This window comes from Chrysoperla carnea, chromosome 2, assembly GCF_905475395.1.
Source record: "Chrysoperla carnea chromosome 2, inChrCarn1.1, whole genome shotgun sequence".
NCBI classification, from domain to species: Eukaryota; Metazoa; Arthropoda; class Insecta; order Neuroptera; family Chrysopidae; genus Chrysoperla; species Chrysoperla carnea.
In genome coordinates, this window is record NC_058338.1 from 16799496 (window position 1) to 16821771 (window position 22276).

The window sequence follows — 22276 nt, forward strand, 5'->3', positions numbered from 1 at the left end:
AATTTGAAAAATTAAACTGAGCAGTCATTGTGCCTACTCACGAAAGACGTTTGTTTTTTTTTTTATGAGTAAAATATACTACAATGTACTCTAAAATAATTATTAAAAATTTGTACATAAAAATGTATCTCAATATTTTGTGTTTTGCTTGAGTACGAAAAAGTATTGTGCAAATATATTGTTCAAGTTATAGAAAAAGTTTTTTTTTTATTGCCCTATCATAATGGAAAGTTTATGTAAAATATTCTGAGAAACAAATATACAGAACTGTTAGTTCGTTTTGCATTTTAATGCCCAAACTTGTTACACCTTGAGCATTTCCGCATTTATAGTTTTTCATATCGATATGTTTGTTTGTTCTTAAAAAAGTTTTTGATTGGATTAAAAGTGTTCGTATTCGGTGTTTAAGTAAAAAATATATAAGTTGAAATAATTAACCCTATATAGATAGCCGATTTGAAGTAAAATTTAATACCCTGAAAATCCGGATTGCAACTAAAAATTACGATTATGATTAAAAATAAATAATTTTTCAATTTGTTAATTTCCGTAAATTGAGTTGTGCGATTTATGGCAGAAAGAAATTTTAAAAATTTTTAAATATCGTACAATTTTGAATTGTTTGATTGACCAGAAAAAAGTTTTACAAATGTATATACTGATTGTCAAAGACCCTGATGCTTTATGTAATAATTAAGTATCTCTAAAAATTTACCCCAATAATTTAAGGACTAAAGTATTCAAAAAGTATTATCTAAATTTCGAACAAAACTTCTGGTCATTTATTTATCAATAAATTGATTACGAAACAATGGAAATATTGTGCTAACAACTCAATTTACCAAAATACTTTCTAACCGAGAACAAATGTTTATATTGAAAATAGTTGGCTCAAAAAACTATTTTCAATATGATTTTTATTTTAAAATAAATTAAATTTATTAAGTGTTTCGACAAGAATACTGTCAAAAACTTCGTTTCGCTTGTTTTTACATTCTAGAATCTATTTTCTGTGGAAACACTTTAAAAAATATAAAATGTACATTAATTAAATGCAAATTTTTTGAATGAAAATAAAATTTCTAAACACCAATATGCATTAATTTTTTAAATGCTTTACGAAATTCAGGATTGAATATTGTATAAATGACAGGATTTACAAACGAGTTCATATAACCTAGCCATGTCGTTAATAAAAATGCTGCAAAACCTGGTTGACAATCCATTCCCAATTTACTGCACATTGCATCCATAATATTACATGTAAAAAATGGCACCCAACATATTAAAAATACACCTGAAAATTCAAAACAGAATAAGTTATTAAGAATAAGTTTTGGTTACAAATACAAATACTTTTCAAAAAGAAATTTGGAAAAAATTGAATTTATAATAGTTTTGCTTTTTAACGATCAATTAATATCGAATCCATTCAATTTGTCAACATTTCCAATTTTCCAATTGAAGCAAGAAGATGATGTTTTATCTCTCACAATCTTAGAAAATCTAGTGTTGTTTCGAAAGATAAATGGAATCTCGAATTGTAAATAAAACTGAGGGATATTTTTAGACAGTTGATATAGCTTTCATTGAATTTTCTGATTTCTACTTAAATGAATTATAAAAAAGAAAATGGCTCAAAAATTGTTAGATCGCAATTCAATCTACCCCAATGTCGAGATTTATTGACAATTGTACGTTGCAACCATGGAGACTTTGATTTAGGACATCGAAGACTACAACACATTGTAATTTCAGCCAACCCAACAGCCAACAAGGGGTGAAAATCAACTACAATTTATAATCTATATAATTTTTGCACAAACTGTCGAAATTCACCTGCCTGGTAGTAAATATTCGCTGATCATTCAGACAACACTGTTTGAAGCAGCAAACAGGATTTAGGTTGTTGATCAGATTATTTTCCTTACGTTGGCAAAAATTGAAATGTACTCATGAAAACTAGACTATAAGCGAGTTATATAAGAAATATTGTGACTAGAAAATAAAATATTTATTTGAATTTTTATGGAAATTTTTGAATTAGAAAATGTTTCGAATAAGTTGACTAGGTATGTATTAGACAGATATAGGTAATGAAATTATCATCATAATACAGTTTACGTTATACAATTTATGAACAAATAAAAATTTGATCATGTCGTAAAAATAGAAACGGTTTAATCAATGGTTTTTTTTTTCAATTATGGTGTTATAAAAATAGAAAATTGATAAGAATTTTATATTTTCAAAAATAAAGTAAAAATATGGTTTTTGTAATTTGTGGGAATTTGAAAAGTATATAGGCATTGAATAAAAATTTTAAATGTATTGATATTAAAAATTCTGCTCTCTCCTGGAAAGACCGTCGATATCGACCGTTAGATATCGAAAAATTTATTCGTACTTCGTCTTATGTTGTCAAGTTATAGCATAATTCATCATCAAAATTGAAAATATATATATATATATATATATATATATATATATATATATATATATATATATATATATATATATATATATATATATATATTTTTTTTTTTTTTTTTAATTTGTGTCCTCACTACCGCGTTTATACATCCTTTCATCCGTTTTCAATAATTTGTTAGGCTTAAAATTTAATTGAAATAGGTTTTTTTATTTTCACCGACTAGTTTTGGAGAAATCTATGAAAACATATCATTCACCTAGTTTTCCCGTAAAACTAATGTTAAATATGCTTACTTTTTAAGTCATTAATTTATTTAAATAATCGGGTAACCATCCCTAAATTTTTCAGAATTGATTTAGACTTAGTCCAACTTTATATAAAAAAAAATCAAGCCTTTTATTCAAAATTATTAAAAACTTTGGTGAGTCGTCTTTATTTGTACTTGTAAAATCATTGATGCCGGATCATTAAACATCTAAGAAAATTTCTACTAATTATTTTATTTTTATCAGTATATTGCTTGTGTGTGGTTATTTGGAGATAGGTACTAAGAGAAAAAAAAAATTAAATATTTTCAGTTGATTTGTTCGATTTAAGTGTGTCACCAAGTACCGTGCAACACAAAGATTATTCCATGTGTTAAATGCCACTCCCTATATTTATCAAATATCTGTATCATTAAATTATACTGTTTAGATGTCAACCGTTCAATAATATTTTTATGAATTTTGTATATTCGAAACAAAGTACTTTCGTATAAAAATTTTATATTATTTTCATTAAAATCAATGGTTATAAAATTTTATTGAATTCATTTGATCGTTTCCAAATAATTTTATATTTTCCAAGTTAATTTTCTCTATAAGTAGTTATATTCTACTATCGGGCACATTCAATTGTTTCAATTTAACAGCAATAGCCGATATAGAATCTATTATCCAATGGAGTTGTTCAAAATGATTATAAATATAACACACTATTTTTTAATTAATTTATATCTACCAAAGCCTTAAAACACTAAATTGTTTCAAAGGATAAAAATTTATCTGTAGAAATTGAGATAAAATTTGTTTTAAATCACAATCTCGATCAAAATCAATACATTTTTACTAGCACGAACCGTGATGAATTTTGCAGTCGATAAAATTGGCTAAAAACTGTATTAAACATCAACAATAGTTTTCTACATTTTTATTTATAGGCAATTTTATTACAGATATGATATACAAATTACATAATAAACAAAATTAATTGTTAATATTATTTTTCCAGCCAGTAGTGAGCATGATAAGCTTGAAAATGAGTGGTAAATCTTGAAGGAATAAGAAAGATATCGCGTGAACAGAAAAAAACAGTCTAACCTCAATTGCATCGTTTTAACATGGTGGCAAAATAAAACATGTTTGTGAGAATGGAAAAGTTACTTACCCAAAACTATCGCTAATGTTTTTGTCGCTTTTCGTTCTTTTTTTGCTGATGACTTTTCTCGTTTTTTCTTGGATGCTTTGTTTACTTTATAAATAGTAAATCTGGCTGCTGTTGTTGCTTTTCTTTCCTTTTTGGAACCATTTGATGTTCGATCACGTTCAGTGGTTTGGTCGGATATAGTACGTATGGGTCTTAAAAAAATTAAATCCAATTAGATGATATGTTTAAAAAATATAAGGAGAAATGGAAATGGGTGAAAGAATGACTGACAATATTCGAAATTTAATTATCACAAGATTTTTATTGGCTCATATATAATTTTTGAATTAAATCATTTTTTATAAACTTGTATTCATTTCGTTTTGGTGTGTGCGTGTTATGAGAATCAGTGTGGTCGTATTTTTTAATTGTTTGTTCTGTTTGTGAGCGTGTATAAGTGTCATCACAATAATCGATCGTCCATGAACTTACTTAAGTTCTGTATCACTTGTGTCAGTCGTTGTGGCCCCATTTGACCGTTTACTTTGTGAACGTATGATCCGTTTCGATGGACTATGAATATCACATTGTATTTCAGGTTGGCTAGGGGCATACCCACTATCGTTGTTACCATTAGGATCCGGTAATGGTGCTGGTGATGCCAGTGTTGCCACCACACTGGAAATACTCCTGTATATTGATAACAATTCAAAATTGCCAATTGTTATTTTAATATTATGAATTTTGTGCTCAAAAAGGCTGTGTTAATTAGTTAAATTTGATTTTTTTTAAATAGTTTGTACGATATCTTCAAAAAAGCAAAATCCTATGAATCGTTTTAATCGAGTATTAGACTAAAAAAATAATAGTCTTAAAAAATTAGGAAGGTATTCGGTATGAAAAAGCACTCAACCCATAGGATACAACGTTGATTATGGAATGAAATCTCGACAAATTGGTTTAATTTCCATATTTTGAAGTCTTTGGTTCCTTGAACAAAAATTCCTATGATGAAAGATCTCCACTGTCAATAATTTTTGAACATAAATATACTAGCTTAACTTTCAGGTAACAAATGCGATATTTGTTGAGAGTAATATCTTACTAAGATTAGCAATATTTCGGAATTGATTTTTTATCGACCCTTTGATATGCCTAAATTTTACCTGCGTTTGCATGTCCAGTTTTCTTTTCTAGAAACATTATTGTATCCAAAACGTATCAGAACAATAACTAATTATTCTAATAATTCGTTACTGCTGATTTAATAAGCTGATATGATAAAATATGATTATAGTATCTATATTTCAATCTATTCGAATACAATAAAATAAAAATTTGAAGATATCTTACAAAATCATACTTTTTTTAAGTTTTAGAAGCAAACCAATTGGATAAGCATATTGTAAATTAAATTAAACCGATTACTTTTAGCCAATATAAGTGCTGAAAGTCGTAATATACGTGATAATAGAGAAGAAGAATAAAAAGCCTTTTTGGTTAAAAATTCATAAATAAAAATTTATAATAAGCGAATACAGTGCAACAATGAAAATAAGCCTTTTGTTACAAATAGCATAATAGACAAAAAAAAAAAAAGAAGCAAACTGGCATCACAAGCTTTGAAATTATAGTAACGTCGACATTAAAATCATAGTGGCCACAACTTGGAAGAATCGGGGAGCAACCAAAATTAAATAAATTGACGCAAATAATAAAGGATAAAAAAATTTACCCTTTTGAGATTTGGCGTGGAAAAGATGTTAATATTTTATAGTCTTTCACAATTTGATTAGAGATTGGTATTCTCAACTTTAGGAAACGTTAACAAAATTTTTTTCATAGAATTTCTATTTTCAGGTTTTCGTTTCCTAAAGGACTAGAGACCTTATTTAATAATTAAAACGGATCCCTTAGTATTTTGAACTCGGAAATCTCTTGAACAGTTTACATGAGAAGAAAACTTACTTCGCATGTTTCATGGGTCATTTCATGGGTGAAAAGTGAAATAGAGAGAAACAAATTTTTTGAAGTTGTAGTATAGTCGTTTATTTTGAAGATAATTTAGTACTGAAATCTCTTAAGATCATCAGTAAATCTCAAAAGGTCAAGTTTCTTTTAAATTTATTTACTTTGATATAAGCCATTTCTAATCGAATTTCAATGAATTAAGGAATGCACGAAAATTGTTAACTAATTGGTTAAAATAGTGGCCATAATATATAATTGATTATTTTATTCCTATAAACTTGTTTATTCGTACGTTTGTTTGTAATACAGAAACTTATGTAAGTTCTTAAATCATATATTAATCCCAAGATAAAATTTGGTCACGTATTTCTAAATGAATAAATAATTAGGTTACATTTTGAATTACAAATAGTCTTCATTCATACTTAAACCCACAAGTATTTCTATAATTTCTAGTAAAATAACACCAACATATAATATAATAGCATAGAACTTTTTGGTCAGCGATAGGAATGAGGGAATAAAAGCGAGGGATAGTATTATTGTTGATAGATAAAATGCATTGTTTGGTTTTTGGCAACTGTATATCAATTTCAATTGCATACATATTAAGGAATCTAAGTAGTATACCAAACTGTGCATTATACCAAATATACATTATGTCTCAAAAATATTTAGAAAAACGCTTAAGGAGAGATGCAGGAAATAAGGAAAAGTTATAGGTTGTTTTGCTTATTTTTTTAGAGTGTGTAATAGGTATAAGAAACTGATTCTAGAGAGAAATCTTCAATAACATGAGTTAAAATTGTACTAGATTCATAAAACGAAAAGTTTAAAAACGATAGTCAGTGAAAATTTTAAACTTCGAAATAACTGTGTTTTTCTTTTTAAATTTTTTCATTAATTATTGTATGAATAATGAAAATTTCATAATTTGTAAATTGAAATTATTAACGAATGTATAAAAAACTATTTTAACAATTATTATTATAAAAAAAAAGAGTCATAAGATTCACCATCTATGGACAGTATTCAGAAGTTACCAAAGATCAGAATCATTTAGTAAATAGGTTATTATACAGCTTTTATTATTATAACATATGTGTCGTTTTCCGATTGAAAAAATTTTTAGATTTCTAAGTTACGGTGTCATATCTGGACCTATACACAACCTATGGGGACCTATATACGATGTCACATCTGGAGATACACAGAAGAACCCATATTTCTTCCCGAGGGCTAATAAAAAAGATAATAGCTAATAAAAAAGGTAAAAATTGACGTTAATTTCTGTCAAACAGTTCAATTATATCGTCAAGAGCATATTGTGTTGGAAACGGAATTGAAGAATTGATTAAAATACGATTTTGACTATGTACTAACAAATATTTGTGTTTTTCCGTGTGTTCCATTTGAAACAATCTGTATGTCAGATAAAATAGTGAAATTGTGGTAAGCTATGGACTTACAATTCGAACGTAGTGGACTACATGCATACACTACCGTAGACCTGATAAATTAAATTATACAATAGTTTACAATCGACCCATCAGATTATTTTATTTTATTTCTTTTTGTTTTTATTTTCTGTCATGCAGTTAATTACATTATTCAGCGTTTTTGTGTGCTGGCCACAAGGGGACAAACAAAGAGTATACTAAAGACGAACAAGTAAGGCAATCTAAATTTTTTCGAACTCTCAAAACTTTATTTATGCAATTGATCTGTAATTTTTGAAAATTCACCACAAATTTTGCATAAAAAATTGTAGCAGGGACTCAGTGAGCTATCTATCGTTAAGTAGATTTCTCCGTAACGTGGGCTAACTAGCACGTACCACCAGTAGGAAGCAGCGAATAAAATTAATTATTTTATAGCTAAAACGCAATTGTGAAGTACCCTCATATTTGGAGGAGCTACATTTGATCACTACAGCAAAGCCGCGAGTTATATTTAATATTCCATACTTATAAAACAATTCTGTATAATATACCCACATATCTTAACGTATATCGTATACTCCACCTAAATATTGGTTAGACTAATATTTGAATTTGACCTAGTTAATTAATTAATGAGGTAATATTTCGATGTATTTAGCATGTAATTAATATGAAATGTGTTGCTGCACTCACTATACTGGGGGTATAGTAGATAGATTACATTAATTACTGTGAGTACACATAGGTATTAATTGCAGTTTTATACGCTTATCTTGGGTAATTATTAATTATTAATAATAATATTATTATACACAGGATAGTTAAAATATGCATTGTTATATGAAAGATGTTTTATATGCAAATTGGTTCTAAATTATATTGGCAGTAATTTTGTGGTATGTCGGTCGTTATGGTACTATCTTAATCAAAAGTCTCAAGATTTAATTAGCATGTACTAGTCAAATTTCATAAATTTTATATGAAACATATCTAATAAGATCTCTCCAATAAATTACCTCCTTCGTATATAGCCTTTTCCACTATCCATTAAATTACCTTTTAAACGTAACAAAGAAAATCGGTCCATTCGCTTAGGTGCTACGATGCCACAAACAGACAGACACACACACATAGCGGACAAACTTATAACAACTCTCTTTTTTAGTTCGGAGGTAAAAAATTATATGTCTTGAACAAATTGTTAAATCTTGATGAAAGTAATCATACTTATTATTATCTTGATGATAAGTTTGAATAACCACTCCACCTAATAATTAGAAAATAAAAGTTATCTGAGACCACACTATACGTCAAATGTGGATTATATGAGCCTAAAAAGTGTGAAGTAAAATCGACGCTTGTGAGATTCATACTAAAATAAACTAATGAAAATTCAAGAACCTGCCTTCAAAACAAAAGTTACAGATCTCTTTAAAATACTTTTTAACTCTCGAACCAAAACTAGGAGTGTTATGTGTATCTGTCTGTCTGTCTGTGGCATAATAGTTCTTACAAGGTTGAATTAGAAATTTGCATAATATTAAAATCTTCGTAACAATTAAATAATCAGCGAAAACATTTCCACCATCTGCAAAAAGATACAGATTAAATTTGTTTTAATTTCCCAGTATAGGAAGTTATTGTAATGGGTCTGATTTTTGAAATCAAAATTTTAACATATTATCTTTATGTTTCATGGTTAGGACAAAGTATAAACATCAAGAAATGGTATCGATTTCATTGAGGTGTCGATCAAAGCGTATTAACTTCAATATGATTCGAAAAAAATCGAGATTGAGTCGTGTCGAGTCGGTCGAGTTTTTATTTTTTATTTTTAACCCCCGAAATAAAAAAAAGGGGTGTTATAACTTTGACCGCTATATGTGTGAGTCTGTCTGTGTATCTGTCTGTCTGTCTGTCTGTCTGTGGCATCGTAGCGCTTAAACGGATGAAATGATTTTAATTTTTTTGTTTTCGTTTGAAAGATAATTTAACGGAAAGTGTTCTTAGCTATGTTTCAAGTGCGAGTTTAGGGTTCCGTTCCCGAAAAAAACAAAAAAATTGGCGACGATCTTCAAAATGCTTTAAGAAAAATGTAATTTAATGGGAGACTGTTCTTATATATGTTTCAAATTTTGTAAATTTCACTTGTTTTTATGACTATTTAATATTCGTGTAAATCTTAAAGGACGCACCAGATCCTATCCACAGCTTGTTTTCTTTTCATAGCTGTGAAATTGATGGTATGGCTTATATGGGCTTCATATGAACGACATGATTATTAATTGTTATTTACTTTATTTTACATTTATAAACATTCAAAATTATTCTTGTATTCGTTGTGTGCGTAGTCATGGTAGGGACAATAAAATCGATGCCAGCGCTTCCAGTGAAAAATTTTGGAGTTAAAGGGGGCTGTTATGACTAATTTGCAATTCTTTACATGTTAATGTTATAGAAATGTCAAATTAAAATTATTGAAAAACACGAATTAATTAAACTTAATGCATTAAAAATTGTGAAAATAAGAAATCAAATTGAACAAATATTATTTTTCAAATGTAAATTATCATAATTATTTATTTAAATTTGTGAGACTACAATATTAAATTTTCAATGTAAGTCTTAAATGCAATCCATACAATTATATATGCATCCATACAATTCTATAATTAAAGTAGTGTATCGTTACCATGGAAACGAAACTCACGCACGGAGCGAATACAGGCTCACATCAAAATATCAATTTGATCTCAATACTATATGGACTTTTGTCAATCCATAAATCACATAAAATCTAATCGGTATGTAAACAGATAATGTGTTCTCGTTAAATGTATTGTAAATATTTACAATTGAACTTATGTATTAAAATGTTACATTATAAATATCCTGTACAATGTACGAGAATATATACCAATATACCATGTAAATTGTAACATTAGGTATACATACTATCCCACTATGTACGGTACGTACTATAAGTAACAATATATGTACAGATTTTATGGGTTTACGATTTCGAATTGTGTTAATAATGGTTAATGTTCAATCGATAGACTTGTGTTAATATAGTTCTACAGAATATTAAGATGTACGATAATTATTATCGGTATCGAAGCATGTCTTATTCTATGATGTAGTTTATGTTTCTATTTGTATCTACAGGATAAGATTCATAAGCTGTACGTAATTCCAGTAAGGATGATTTTTTAACGTGATTGTTCTGGGTTCATTGCACGGCACATACATATAAATCAAATACATGCTTTGTAGTCAAGCAATGAGTTAATTTTGGCTTTACAATACCACGCAACTACAAAAATATATAATATATTGTGTGGAAGTGATGCTTTTGATAATAAAGATATCGCTCTTCAATCATCAATACTCTAACTATAGTCGTCTCTGTTCATCAAATGATGTATCTTAGAATTTTAATAGTTACAATATTAAAACTTTGTTGTTGTATCATTTAAAATTTTTGATGTTTTACATCAAGATTTTTAAGTTATACAACTTTGGGTAAATATTATGTAATAAAATTTTCTAATTTTGTTCGAATTTTTCCCTAATCATTGTAAAAGATAATTTTAGTCTCTTACGTTATTTGTAACGTCTGTAATTAAATTATCAAAGTGTTCGATTCATAAGAAAAGTTTAATAAAAAAAAAAAGAAGATTCGTTAAAGCTGGATCGATTTCGTTTCAACTATCACTATTAATATTCTTATTTTCCCACAAAATGAAAAAATAAAAAAAAAGTAAATATTTCCAATTTAAATTTCTTTGGTCGTCGCTAACTTAACCTACTTGGTAAGCATAATTCATAATTTAATGAAAATTGCAAACGCATAAAAGCTCTGATAAACAAAAAAAAAAAAAAAAAAAAAATTGAAATCTTATAAAGCATTACCATTAAAAAAGAAAACATTTTCCACCAAAGACAACTTTTTTGTAGCTGTAACATTTTCAATAATTTGATTTCATGCAATGATATTTTTGAACTTCACAATATTTTCTATAGATCCGAGAACACTGAGGTCAAAAATAATAATTTGGGGGAAAATGGATTCGAAATTCGATAAATGTACAAATTCCGCACGACAACGGCCTGAAAAGGGTCTGGTAGTTAAGACGTTACCTAAATATGCCATCCTCTCGGCTTAATTTGCTACCTATATAGTTAAAGGTATTTTCAGCATGACAGCACTTCGACAGATTTGGCCTATTTTTTTCAATAATGTTAGCTGTGAGATCTGGAAGTTGCAGAATTTGTTTGGTAGTTTAGATATCGAGATAATCAGCTGCAAAGTTCGCGATTTTGAGGGTCAAAGCATGTAAAACTCACTGTCCTCCCAACAATTTTTTCTGGTATGAAAAAATTTTCTCGGCAGCATTGAAAATAAAAAGGTGGGAGAGAAAAGGAATCTTTTTTTAATAAAAAAAAGCACCACGTCGTTCTGTTTTCAAGATAACGTAAATTGCCAAAATTGGGAAAGTAGGCATGAATTTTCTCGTGTTTTAACGGTCAAAATCATATAAAAAATTGGGATTTAATAGTAAGTCCTATTCTATGTCTGTGAAAAAATATTCGTGAAATTCTGAGGGAAAAAGTTAAATGTAACTGTTTAGTTTTTTCCAAATAACAATAAAATATGAACAAAATAATATTATACTTAAGCAAACACAAAAACAAACACTCAATGTAAGGTTAGAAAAATATGTTAATATGAGAGAAAGAAAGAAAACGCTCATTCTGTGAAAACTGCAACCAAAGCCCCTTCTTTATATATTCAAATGATTATTAAAACTGAAGAAGTTCTTAAACCATAAACATTTTGACTGTGTTTTATTTAAAGTTAACATGATTTTTGATGCAAATCGATTCTTTTTACCAATGCATTATCATTAAGGAATCATTTGCAAATGTTAAAATGGCGTAGTGCAATCGAAATCAACGTTTCTGGATGGTTTTGACGCTTTTTTTAACACAATAAGGTATATTGGTCTAGATAGTCGCTGAAAGCGCATTTTTAGCGTATTCAAAGCATGTATATTTACTAAAATATTGCTTACTTTGAAGTGCGAAAATTTATAGAAAAAAAAACTATTTTCATTTTGAAATTTTGATATTTTCAGGTTATAAATATTCTCTCCACATTAATAAACGTTTTCATTCTAAATTTTTAGCATAAATATAGACAAAGAATAGAAAAATTAAAAATAAAATAAAAACTTACGCAGCTTCTTCCACAACTGTAGCTAAAATAAATTCGGTAGATTTGTCATTGGATATAATATGACAATCATCAACATCTTCGGGTAAGATGACATTATTGTCTTGTAATACAACGATATCGTCATCCTCATCCGCTGACCCTGATCCAGTATTTGTTGCTTGTTCATCAATTGGAATGGGTGTGATATTGACACCAAGTTGATTATTATCACCACCTAATTGTGTTTCAGCCAAACGACGTGTACTTGCTACATTCTCAATAACAGTACCTGGTTTTATTTCATATGTTTGTGGTCGACGTACTGCTTTTGATTTTTTTGCACGATTTCGTAATTCCTTCAAGTAGAAAACAAATTATCATATTACGATCAATACTTTACGTAAAATTAGAGTCTACGTCAGGAGTTTTAGTGCAAATCATCTAGCAACCAAATATCGGCTATCAGACTTTGGAATCTAATCGTTGGTTGGGAGATTGTACGATATAAATAGAGAGTGTAATTAAAATATTTAAAAAAATTGTAATAATAACTTTTAATGTAATCAAATAAAGATACTTTTCACGGTCCTCGGACTGAACTTTTAAGTCAATGAGTAATTGTGGATTATGTGTGAGTCTCTGTGGAAAAGCATTTAGCTAAGAATTTTGCCAAACTTAAAATACTTGTTTATTTAATTTAATTTTAAATGAGTAAGGTTTTTCCAGCAGAAAGCACTTGTCGACAAATTTGGCCTATTTTTTCACAGGCTCAGAATAATGTTACCTGTGAAATTCCGAATTTGTAGCATTTTTTTGGCAAACATTCAAAAGTTTAGTATTTAATAGTTAGTCTTATTCTTAGTCTGTGAAAATATAAGTTCGATAAATTCTGTCGAAAAATGGGTTTTACCATAGTTTTAGCATGGGAACTTCAAATATCATGCTGGAAATACCTTTAAGTTAATATGAACAACAAATTTTTTTTAAATACACTCTTAAAATACCTTAGAATATTGTACATAGATTACGCGAGGGATATGCTAGTCTGTAAGTGGATGCAATATTATGAATGAGAGGGAAGACTGCCTGTTAGTTCCAATGTGTCTTTGTCATAGTCATATGTCATAATCATATTATGCATAAAGATTTTGTGTAATGAAAACAATATCTAGCCAATGACATATAGATTAGGCAAGGACACGTAGAAACTAACTGACAGTTTTCTCTCTCATTCAACATTTGAGCCATGGCGTTCTCTATGTATAAGATATACTATGTAAAATACACTCATAGTAAAAAATCTTACCTTAAAAATATTGAAATATAAAAAAATCATAATTATACATGGTATATAAAATGAAGATAAACTTGAGTATATAATAAAATCACTATTATAAAATAGACATGCATCTGCAACACGATCTGGTGTATTATTTAAACCTAATACAATCGGTGAACCAATTGCCATACTTATTACCCATACTAATGCTATTGTTAACCATACACGTCTATTGTTTTTATGTCTTGCATATTTCATTGGTTGAGTAACAGCAATGTATCTGAAAATAAATAAAAAATATTTTACTTAATTTTCTCTCCGTTAACCTAGTTTCCTGAAATCAATTAGAGTTAGTTAAACTTATATTATAGACAAGTATACCTAGCTCGAAAAATGAGTTGGTAATGTTTGCTTCTAATAATAACGATTTAACGATTTAATGTTTGCTTTCTCTGCTACGCAAATTAAATAGAGATGCCGTTTATGCTATCGACAAAAGATGCACAACTTAATACATTGGAACCCCGGTAATCCGACCCCTGGATAATCTGGCGCCCCCTGTAATCCGACTATTGTTTTTGTATTGAAGTATGATTTATACTTGTCGGATTACAAGGTACTCTTTTGTAAAAAATTCCGGACTATAGGGGGTCTAACGTAGTACTTTATAATCCGAAAAATTTGATAGCCCGACACTGCCTTGTAAAACGTTTGTCAGATTACCGGGAATCCAGTGTCGGATTACCGGTACAAAAACGTAAAAATAAATATTTATCGTCCAAAAATCCAAACTGTTATCTAGTTTTAGTTAAATAACTAACATATTTTCGATTTAGTTAAATAACTAACATATTTGACATCGAGTTGATTCATCGTATGTCTCTAAAATCAGTCAAATTAATTCAGGAATAGTTTAAGATGATATTTCCAATGATATCTGAACGAAAGTTTTCAATATCGCTTCGTGCAACGAAGTATAAAAGTATAATAGCTGCTTAAATAAATGTTACAACAGTCCTCAATCCAAAAGTTCTACATTCTCGGCTACTAAAGTTATTGCAGGACTTAGTACGTACTTATATACAGAAATAGCCCTGAAACTGTTCCAAATCCATATCTCCGTTGCAAACTCATCCCTGATGATTCGCAACTACAATAATTTCTTTACAATAAAAATATGCTCATCTATATTCCCAATGTAATATATTTAAAAAAAATCTATTTTGGCGATTTTCCTACTCTTGAGAACGTTTAACAATCTTAAAAAGTATTCTAGATATAAATTTACTGATTTAAATGGTTTATGTTAGTATCACTTCATTATCACCAACTATACGAATAACTAGGCTACCTATTTATTTTCTTTCTAAACTACAATGTTCGTGTAATCCAATAAAATTTATTGTATGAAGGTAAGACTTAGATCCAGGTAAATATATTGTACATACATGAGTGTATCTAATGATAAAAGGTGTTTGCGTTATAAATAAAATAACATTTTAATTTGTCAATCAAAGATTAAGAGCACATCTGCCAATCAAAATGAGAGTATACAAGAAAACATTAATTACTTTGATTACAATCAGTAAATCAATCGATTTAAGAAAACTGTACACCTATACCATACCATACGTGTATATTTCATTCGTTATTTATGGTGGTATCTTTACAAAGTAAGTACCTCACTTAACTTGGCAGTTTGACAAGGGTATATATTTTACACTCTTAGATTAAATTTTGAAAAAACTAATTTTAAAAAGTGTAAAATAAAGGATTTAATTTCATGGGTAGAAGATAATATGCGTAACTGTTGACTTTGGTTGAAAGCAAATAACAATGAAGAAAATGAGGACGCAGTAAAAAAAGTTATTTTCAAACAATTAAAAACCACATATTTAACTTCAAACATTTATTATCCTTATGGTTACGCATAGCTTGAACAGCTTCTGAAGAATTATTTGTGTTTTTTGTTTATCAAAGGTTAATTATTTCGAACTTTTAACTTTAATAATAAAGGGTTAACATTTTCATCTACTTATGTAAAAAATTTTACGTTAATTGATAATGGCATGTAAAATGATAAATATGTTCTCAGATTTTTCTCAAATAAACTTAAAAGATTCGATTTTTTTGAAAAAATAGGTAGATTTGATCCGATCTTATTGAAATTTTTTTAGAAACCCACTAATTTTGGTTTATTACTTTCAACTGTGATACCAGTTTTGCGTTAGCTATCGCTTATGTGCTTCATTCCCGGGTCAGGACTCAACATTCTTGAAACCTATTAGAGCTAGGTTAATTTTGCTCATAAATTTGAAAAGTATGACCCATATTTAGTAGGATTACATACTTGATTTATCAAAATTGGATAAAATTTGGATGTGATAGAGAAACATTAAATTATGGATTCTGATGACGTCATAAAGTTGAAAAATTTTAACTTTTGATAACATAGGCAAATTTGATCCGATCTTATTGGAATTTTTTATGAAATCTACTAACTTTGGGTCAGTCTTTTCTGTTGTGATATCAGTTTTTCTCTAGCTATCAATTATGATCTTCATTCCGGGGCCAGGACTCCACATTTTTGAAATCTATTAGAGTAAGGTTAATTTTGATCACAAATTTGAAAATTATGGCCCCAATTAAGTAGGATTACATACTTGGTTTATAAATATTGGATAAAATTTGGACCCAAATTAAGTAGGATTACATATTCGATAAACTGAAATATTTCACAAAAATGTGTAAGCAAAATTCAGTGACGTAGAAAGTTGCAAGTTTTCGTATAAAAATCACCGCCTTTAACATGCACACTTTATGGCAAATAAATCGTGATACGCTCTTGTTTTTTGTATGCTTTGAAAATAAAATTGAATAAGGTTTCTCATAAAACTTTTTGCTTTTTGCTTCAATTATCAAAATGTATTTGTTATACTGTACCTTCCTACTACAAAACGCTTTCATAATGAATTTTACCTTATTTAATATAAAATATAATTTTCTTTCAAGGGTGAAGGTAAAAAGGAAATTTTGTTTGAAAACAAACATACGTAACAATACATGGAATATACGTAGCGGAATGACTAGGTCTGGTTGGCTGGCAGGCAGGTGTTAATAACTATTTATTTAAATGATATTAAAATAGTTAGCAATATTAAAGTTTTGTATTTAAAGTTTAGTATGTGCAATAATAGTTCAGACAATAGAGATTTTTAGATCAAAAATTACGTGAAAAAGATAAAAAGTTTATACCATGAAAAATATTTAATTTAAACGAGTCTATACGGCGAAACTCCTAATTTTTACGGTTTTTCTTGGATATTTCAAATACTCTAGGCACATTCAATCGAAAAATGTATGATATCACTATATATCTGATTAAATATCAAAAATAATGTTTGATTTCGTTTCTATAAATATAACACTTTCCGAGCTATGACTGGATAAAGGTATTTTATCTCCCAAGAAGCATGTTTATTGTCGTCATAGCTCCGTAAATTATCATACTAGTGATATTTACTAGATCATTTTGATTACCACTTTTCCGTTTTTATTTTTTCACATTTTTTCCGCTTGTTCGTTATTAAAACTTTGAATGGTTCGATTTGAGTTGTCGTCGACTCATATTCGATATTCGATTAACCATAAATCGAAAATCATTCGAATCTTTGTTAATTTTCGAGATTTATAGTGGCATCACATTATTTTCGATTAAATGTACGGTTTTTGAGTAACCCGCAAAAAACTGATAAAATTTACCACTTCACAGGTATCCGCTTTTATATTACCATAGAAAAAATTACTCATCGCAAAAAGCACATCTCAGTCAATTTTGATTGTAGAAAGCTGAAAAGAAAATGTGCAGAATTACATCAGCTATACTTATTGTATGGGCTACTTTTTTTATTTAAACCAAACTTTTTAATTTATTTGAGAAAAAATAATTTAGGTTTGTTAATTTTACACTTTCGAAATTTTTTCTGGTACATGATACATGATACAGGATCGTTGAAATTATTATTTTACCACCTGTCAACTACCAAATTTGTATCTTGTTCAGGTAAGTTTTGAACTTAAGAGGAACTTTTGACTTTACTGCTTGTACTAAAAAGGTAAAGTTACAAACATAAATATATTTAATTTAAATATTAAATTGCTTTCACTCTAGAAATGGTTGAAACATCTACACATATTTCCTGCATAAATATAGGAGACGTTATGTACAATTTTCAATGTTATTTCTCTTATGTTATTAGTCCAAGATGAGCCGTGTAGGTAATATAATAAACAATTATAGTATACACAAATTGGATCGGCAAAAGAACAAAAATCTAAAATATAACAGGTAAAAATATTGCGAATTTAATTGCTAGAGCATTAACCTACGGAAGCCTGAATGGCTCACAATTTTTTTTATACAATTTGTGAGAAAGTGACGCTACACTAGCTTATTTTTTAAATGTGTATTACCCACAAGTATAAAACCAATTTTTAAAAAGCCACTATAGTTCACTTTCAACAAGTACACTTGTGACTTATGGTATTATGGAAACGAACCTTTTTCGTTGGACGATTACACAATAATTTTCAAAACTAAGGCTAAGGGTTATACAATAAATAAGCTTTTTATTCTCTACGTACTTTTTCTTCTACATACTCTAATTTGCATTGACTATACACAAGAGAAGATACATAAGATGTGTTATTTTCACTTAGATACATCTATTAAAAACAACACATGCAAAATGCAAATTTCGTAAGATAAGGAGATTTAACATTTTATGAATTCAACAAGGGCATTTGTGAAATATGAGCTCATTATATAACTTTGCAAAACAATGAGTTTTTACGTGCCTGGTGTTCAGAGGACGGTGGTGCACTTAAAGTACTAATAATTATATCCTATTTCGTTAGTAATACAGTCGAACCTCTTTAAATCGTAATCCTTAGTAGGAATTATTTAAACATTATAACTCGAATAAAATGTTATTTCCCTACGAGGTATTGATAGTACATATTAATACTCTGTAACTTAAATTTCAAAAAACACATTATGTTTAATTAATCATTCATTTCACTTGTCATTTTTATGGTGTAATTAAAATTGATGATCAATACTAATTAAATAACAACAAAATGAATATCAAAGGAAAGCTAACTACTTTAACTCTTTGAGCAAAATTCGACGTTATCAATTCCGTAAAAAGTGACATGAAGAAAAAATACGTAGCCGATCTATAAGGAATTACCAGCAAGCACTCTGTCTAAAAAAATTAAGAAAAGAGTCGAAATATTCTTAAATACAAATCTATTAGCAGACAAATCTAGCTTAAGCACTAACGTTATTAAAACGTAAGTGTATCACTGGGCCTATCTTTCAGGAAAAAGCCGAAGATTTTTCAAAATCTGGGACACATAGGTACAAATATGTAAATATAAGTAAACCTCACTAATATGTAATTTGTTTGAAAATATATATATAAAACTATGTATTTTATTAAAATCACCCATTTATAAGTCGAAATTTTAGCATTTCAATCCTCTGTATCCCAAACTATTTGTTAAGGCAAAAATTCATTATCTCGAACTTTTTTCCATTTTCCTTGAGGTTCGAATTATCGACGTTTCACTGTAGATTAAAGCGCGTTGAATAAAATAAATTATAGTTTTAAAAAAAGTAAAAAAATGGATCATAATTTTAGTTGCTGTGTAAAGTTCAAAGTGGGGATTACTTTCTACATTAATTCTTTAAATTAGCTGATGTGACAGATTTCGAACACAGCACGCTTTCCATTTTACATTACAATTAAAATTATTATCTACTTTTCAGTGCCAAAGTTTGAAGTTTTTTAAACTATAATCTTCATTTTTTTAAGAGTGTGTAAAATTGTGAAAATTTTTAGTAACGATTTCGACCTGATGAAATATTTACTGACTGAGAATTCACGCAAATAAAGAATTAATAATACATAATACATAGTTTTTACTTTTTTTAGTATTCTCGGTGTCATAATGGAGAAAATTTCTGAATGAAATCGGTCTCCATATCCCAGTTACGAAGGCATCACAACAAGCATTAAAATAAGTCGGTGTACAATAAGCTACCATGGAAAGTGAATAAATATTCTCAAACTAAACAATAAGTAAATGATCTTACCTATCTATTGATATGGCTACAAGATTAAATATGGAAGATGTCGAACAAGTAACATCCATTGCAATGTAGAAATCACATACAACGCTAGGTAATGCCCATGTACCATTCACCTGAAATAAGAAACAAAGAAAATTTAATACTACTAGATATAAAACAAATTCAACTCAACTTGCAAAACTTTATTCGATATTTGAAAAAAATTCCTCACAATGTCTACTTTAGATATGATTAAAACATAAAATCAATATTAAATTTTGGGGAATTATTTGAGTTTGAATTGAAAAAACTGAAGGCCATGTAAGTTATTTTTTCTTAATGATTTCTTCATGTTATACAGAATCTAAAGGTCCAATTTAAACAATAATTTCCCTTTTGACGAAGTGAAGTGATCTTCTGTCTGATATTAGATAAAACGAGATATTTACTAATATCAAAAAAAGTGAGAGGGGGATATGATCATCACACATAATGGAGTCATTAGTCTTTGTCTTATTTAGTTAAAAACTTCAGTTATGATTAAGGTAAAAACAGTGAGCTTTTAATAAAAAGCAATTTATTTTCAAAAATATGACACATTCAAAATTGTTTTGTACAAGGTATCTGTCTTCAGGCTACAAGTTTTTCAATTTGAACAAATAATTTTTTTTTTCAATATTTATTTTCCAGAAATCTTTTTTACTACCTCGTTTAAATTATTTTATTTTTTAAACTTTTGAATGTAAGGTACGAAGTACCAGCTTCAATAGTATAATAAATCTTTTATTGTAAAATAAAAAAAAAGGAAAAAAATTCTATGGAACGATACTCCAAATGCTATTCCGTTCATACGTTCAAAACCATTCTGGTGGTAATGTTTTGCAACATATTAAGAGATAAAACCGTATATATAGTTTTGAAGGTACAAGTATACTAAAAATAAGGTTATATCCATTTGTAACACGTATTTTACGTTACTATGAATATGGTGAAATATAAACATGTTTATAAAATATAAGATAATATAGAAATAATATGGGCAGAAATTTAAAGGCTATAGAGCAAAATTAATTTTGGTAAAGTTAATGAATCGTTTTTTCCTATTTTTCATTATTTATTTTGAGTTCTTTGGAGCATAAATTTTTGCCTCTCGTTTATTAAAAGCATATTCCACCTTTATGATGTATTTGAATGGTGAGAGATATTAAAACCAACCAGAAATCTTACAAATAGCACATTTACAGGGATTTATTACCGGCCGTTAATATCAATTCTATCAAAAATGTTAAAAATTTGACCTTTGTGTTTGAACCAATAAAAGTTACGTCCTTATTCGCTCCGTGCGTGAGTTTCGTTTCCATGGTAACGATACACTACTTTAATTATAGAATTGTATGGATGCATATATAATTGTTTGGATTGCATTTAAGACTTACATTTAAAATTTAATATTCTTGTCTCACAAATTTAAAAAAATAATTATGATAATTTACATTTGAAAAATAATATTTGTTCAATTTGATTTCTTATTTTCACAATTTTTAATGCATTAAGTTTAATTAATTCGTGTTTTTCAATAATTTTAATTTGACATTTCTATTCCATTAACATGTAAAGAATTGCAAATTAGTCATAACAGCCCCCTTTAACTCCAAAATTTTTCACTTAAAGCGCTGGCATCGATTTTATTGTCCCTTCCATGACTACGCACACAACGAATAAGCAACATTCGTCTTTTGTCAATCGTCATTTCACTTTATTTTACTCTCTCGATCTATTTTAGAAAAAGATAGGCGTTGCAAGTTTTCTCATTAACAAATCCAATTTTCGCCCAATCCAACAATTTATCAAATTTATTCTATCACCTCTACAAAAGGTAATATAAAGTATCATTTTTTGTACACATAGATATATAGATAAAATTTAAAGAAATAACCAACATTGCTAACGTTAGCAATGTTGGTTATTTTATGTTCAACTATCACTATAAGGATAATTCTTATATATATCACGACTTTAGTAGATATTTAAGATGATATCTTTTTAACGATAGAAAATACACGGGTATGAGTTTGTATGTATGTTTGTACGATATATTTTAAAACTTATTTTTTAAACGAAGTTGTACTTAAATTGTTTGTTTCAATAAGTATCAATTTAAAAAATCTTGTAGATCATTTTAAAAATGTTTTATTAACAGATAATAAATTTTATTTAATCCTTATCATTCCTTGTTTTTTATTTTGTCTAAATCGAATTTAGCTTCACGAAAAAGTAACACAAATTTTCGATAGTTTCTAAACAAGAAAACAGCTAAAATATACATATACAAGGTATAAAAATTGTTTGAGTTGAAGTAAAAAAAATTGAAAATTCTTCTTCGATA

General features: G+C 28.2%; 1 protein-coding gene across 1 annotated transcript; it reads right to left on the bottom strand.

The window, feature by feature from the left end:
- Window positions 1-1094: 1094 nt before the first annotated feature.
- Window positions 1095-20392, bottom strand: LOC123292510 (dopamine D2-like receptor; the record flags this gene model as incomplete). The annotated part of the gene is made up of 7 exons (XM_044873224.1): window positions 20380-20392; window positions 19915-20077; window positions 13782-14034; window positions 12497-12831; window positions 4334-4531; window positions 3863-4053; window positions 1095-1297 (listed from the first exon to the last, which is right to left on the bottom strand). Coding segments are annotated over exons 1-7 (1356 nt in total), but the record flags the coding sequence as incomplete, so codon positions are not given.
- Window positions 20393-22276: the final 1884 nt, after the last annotated feature.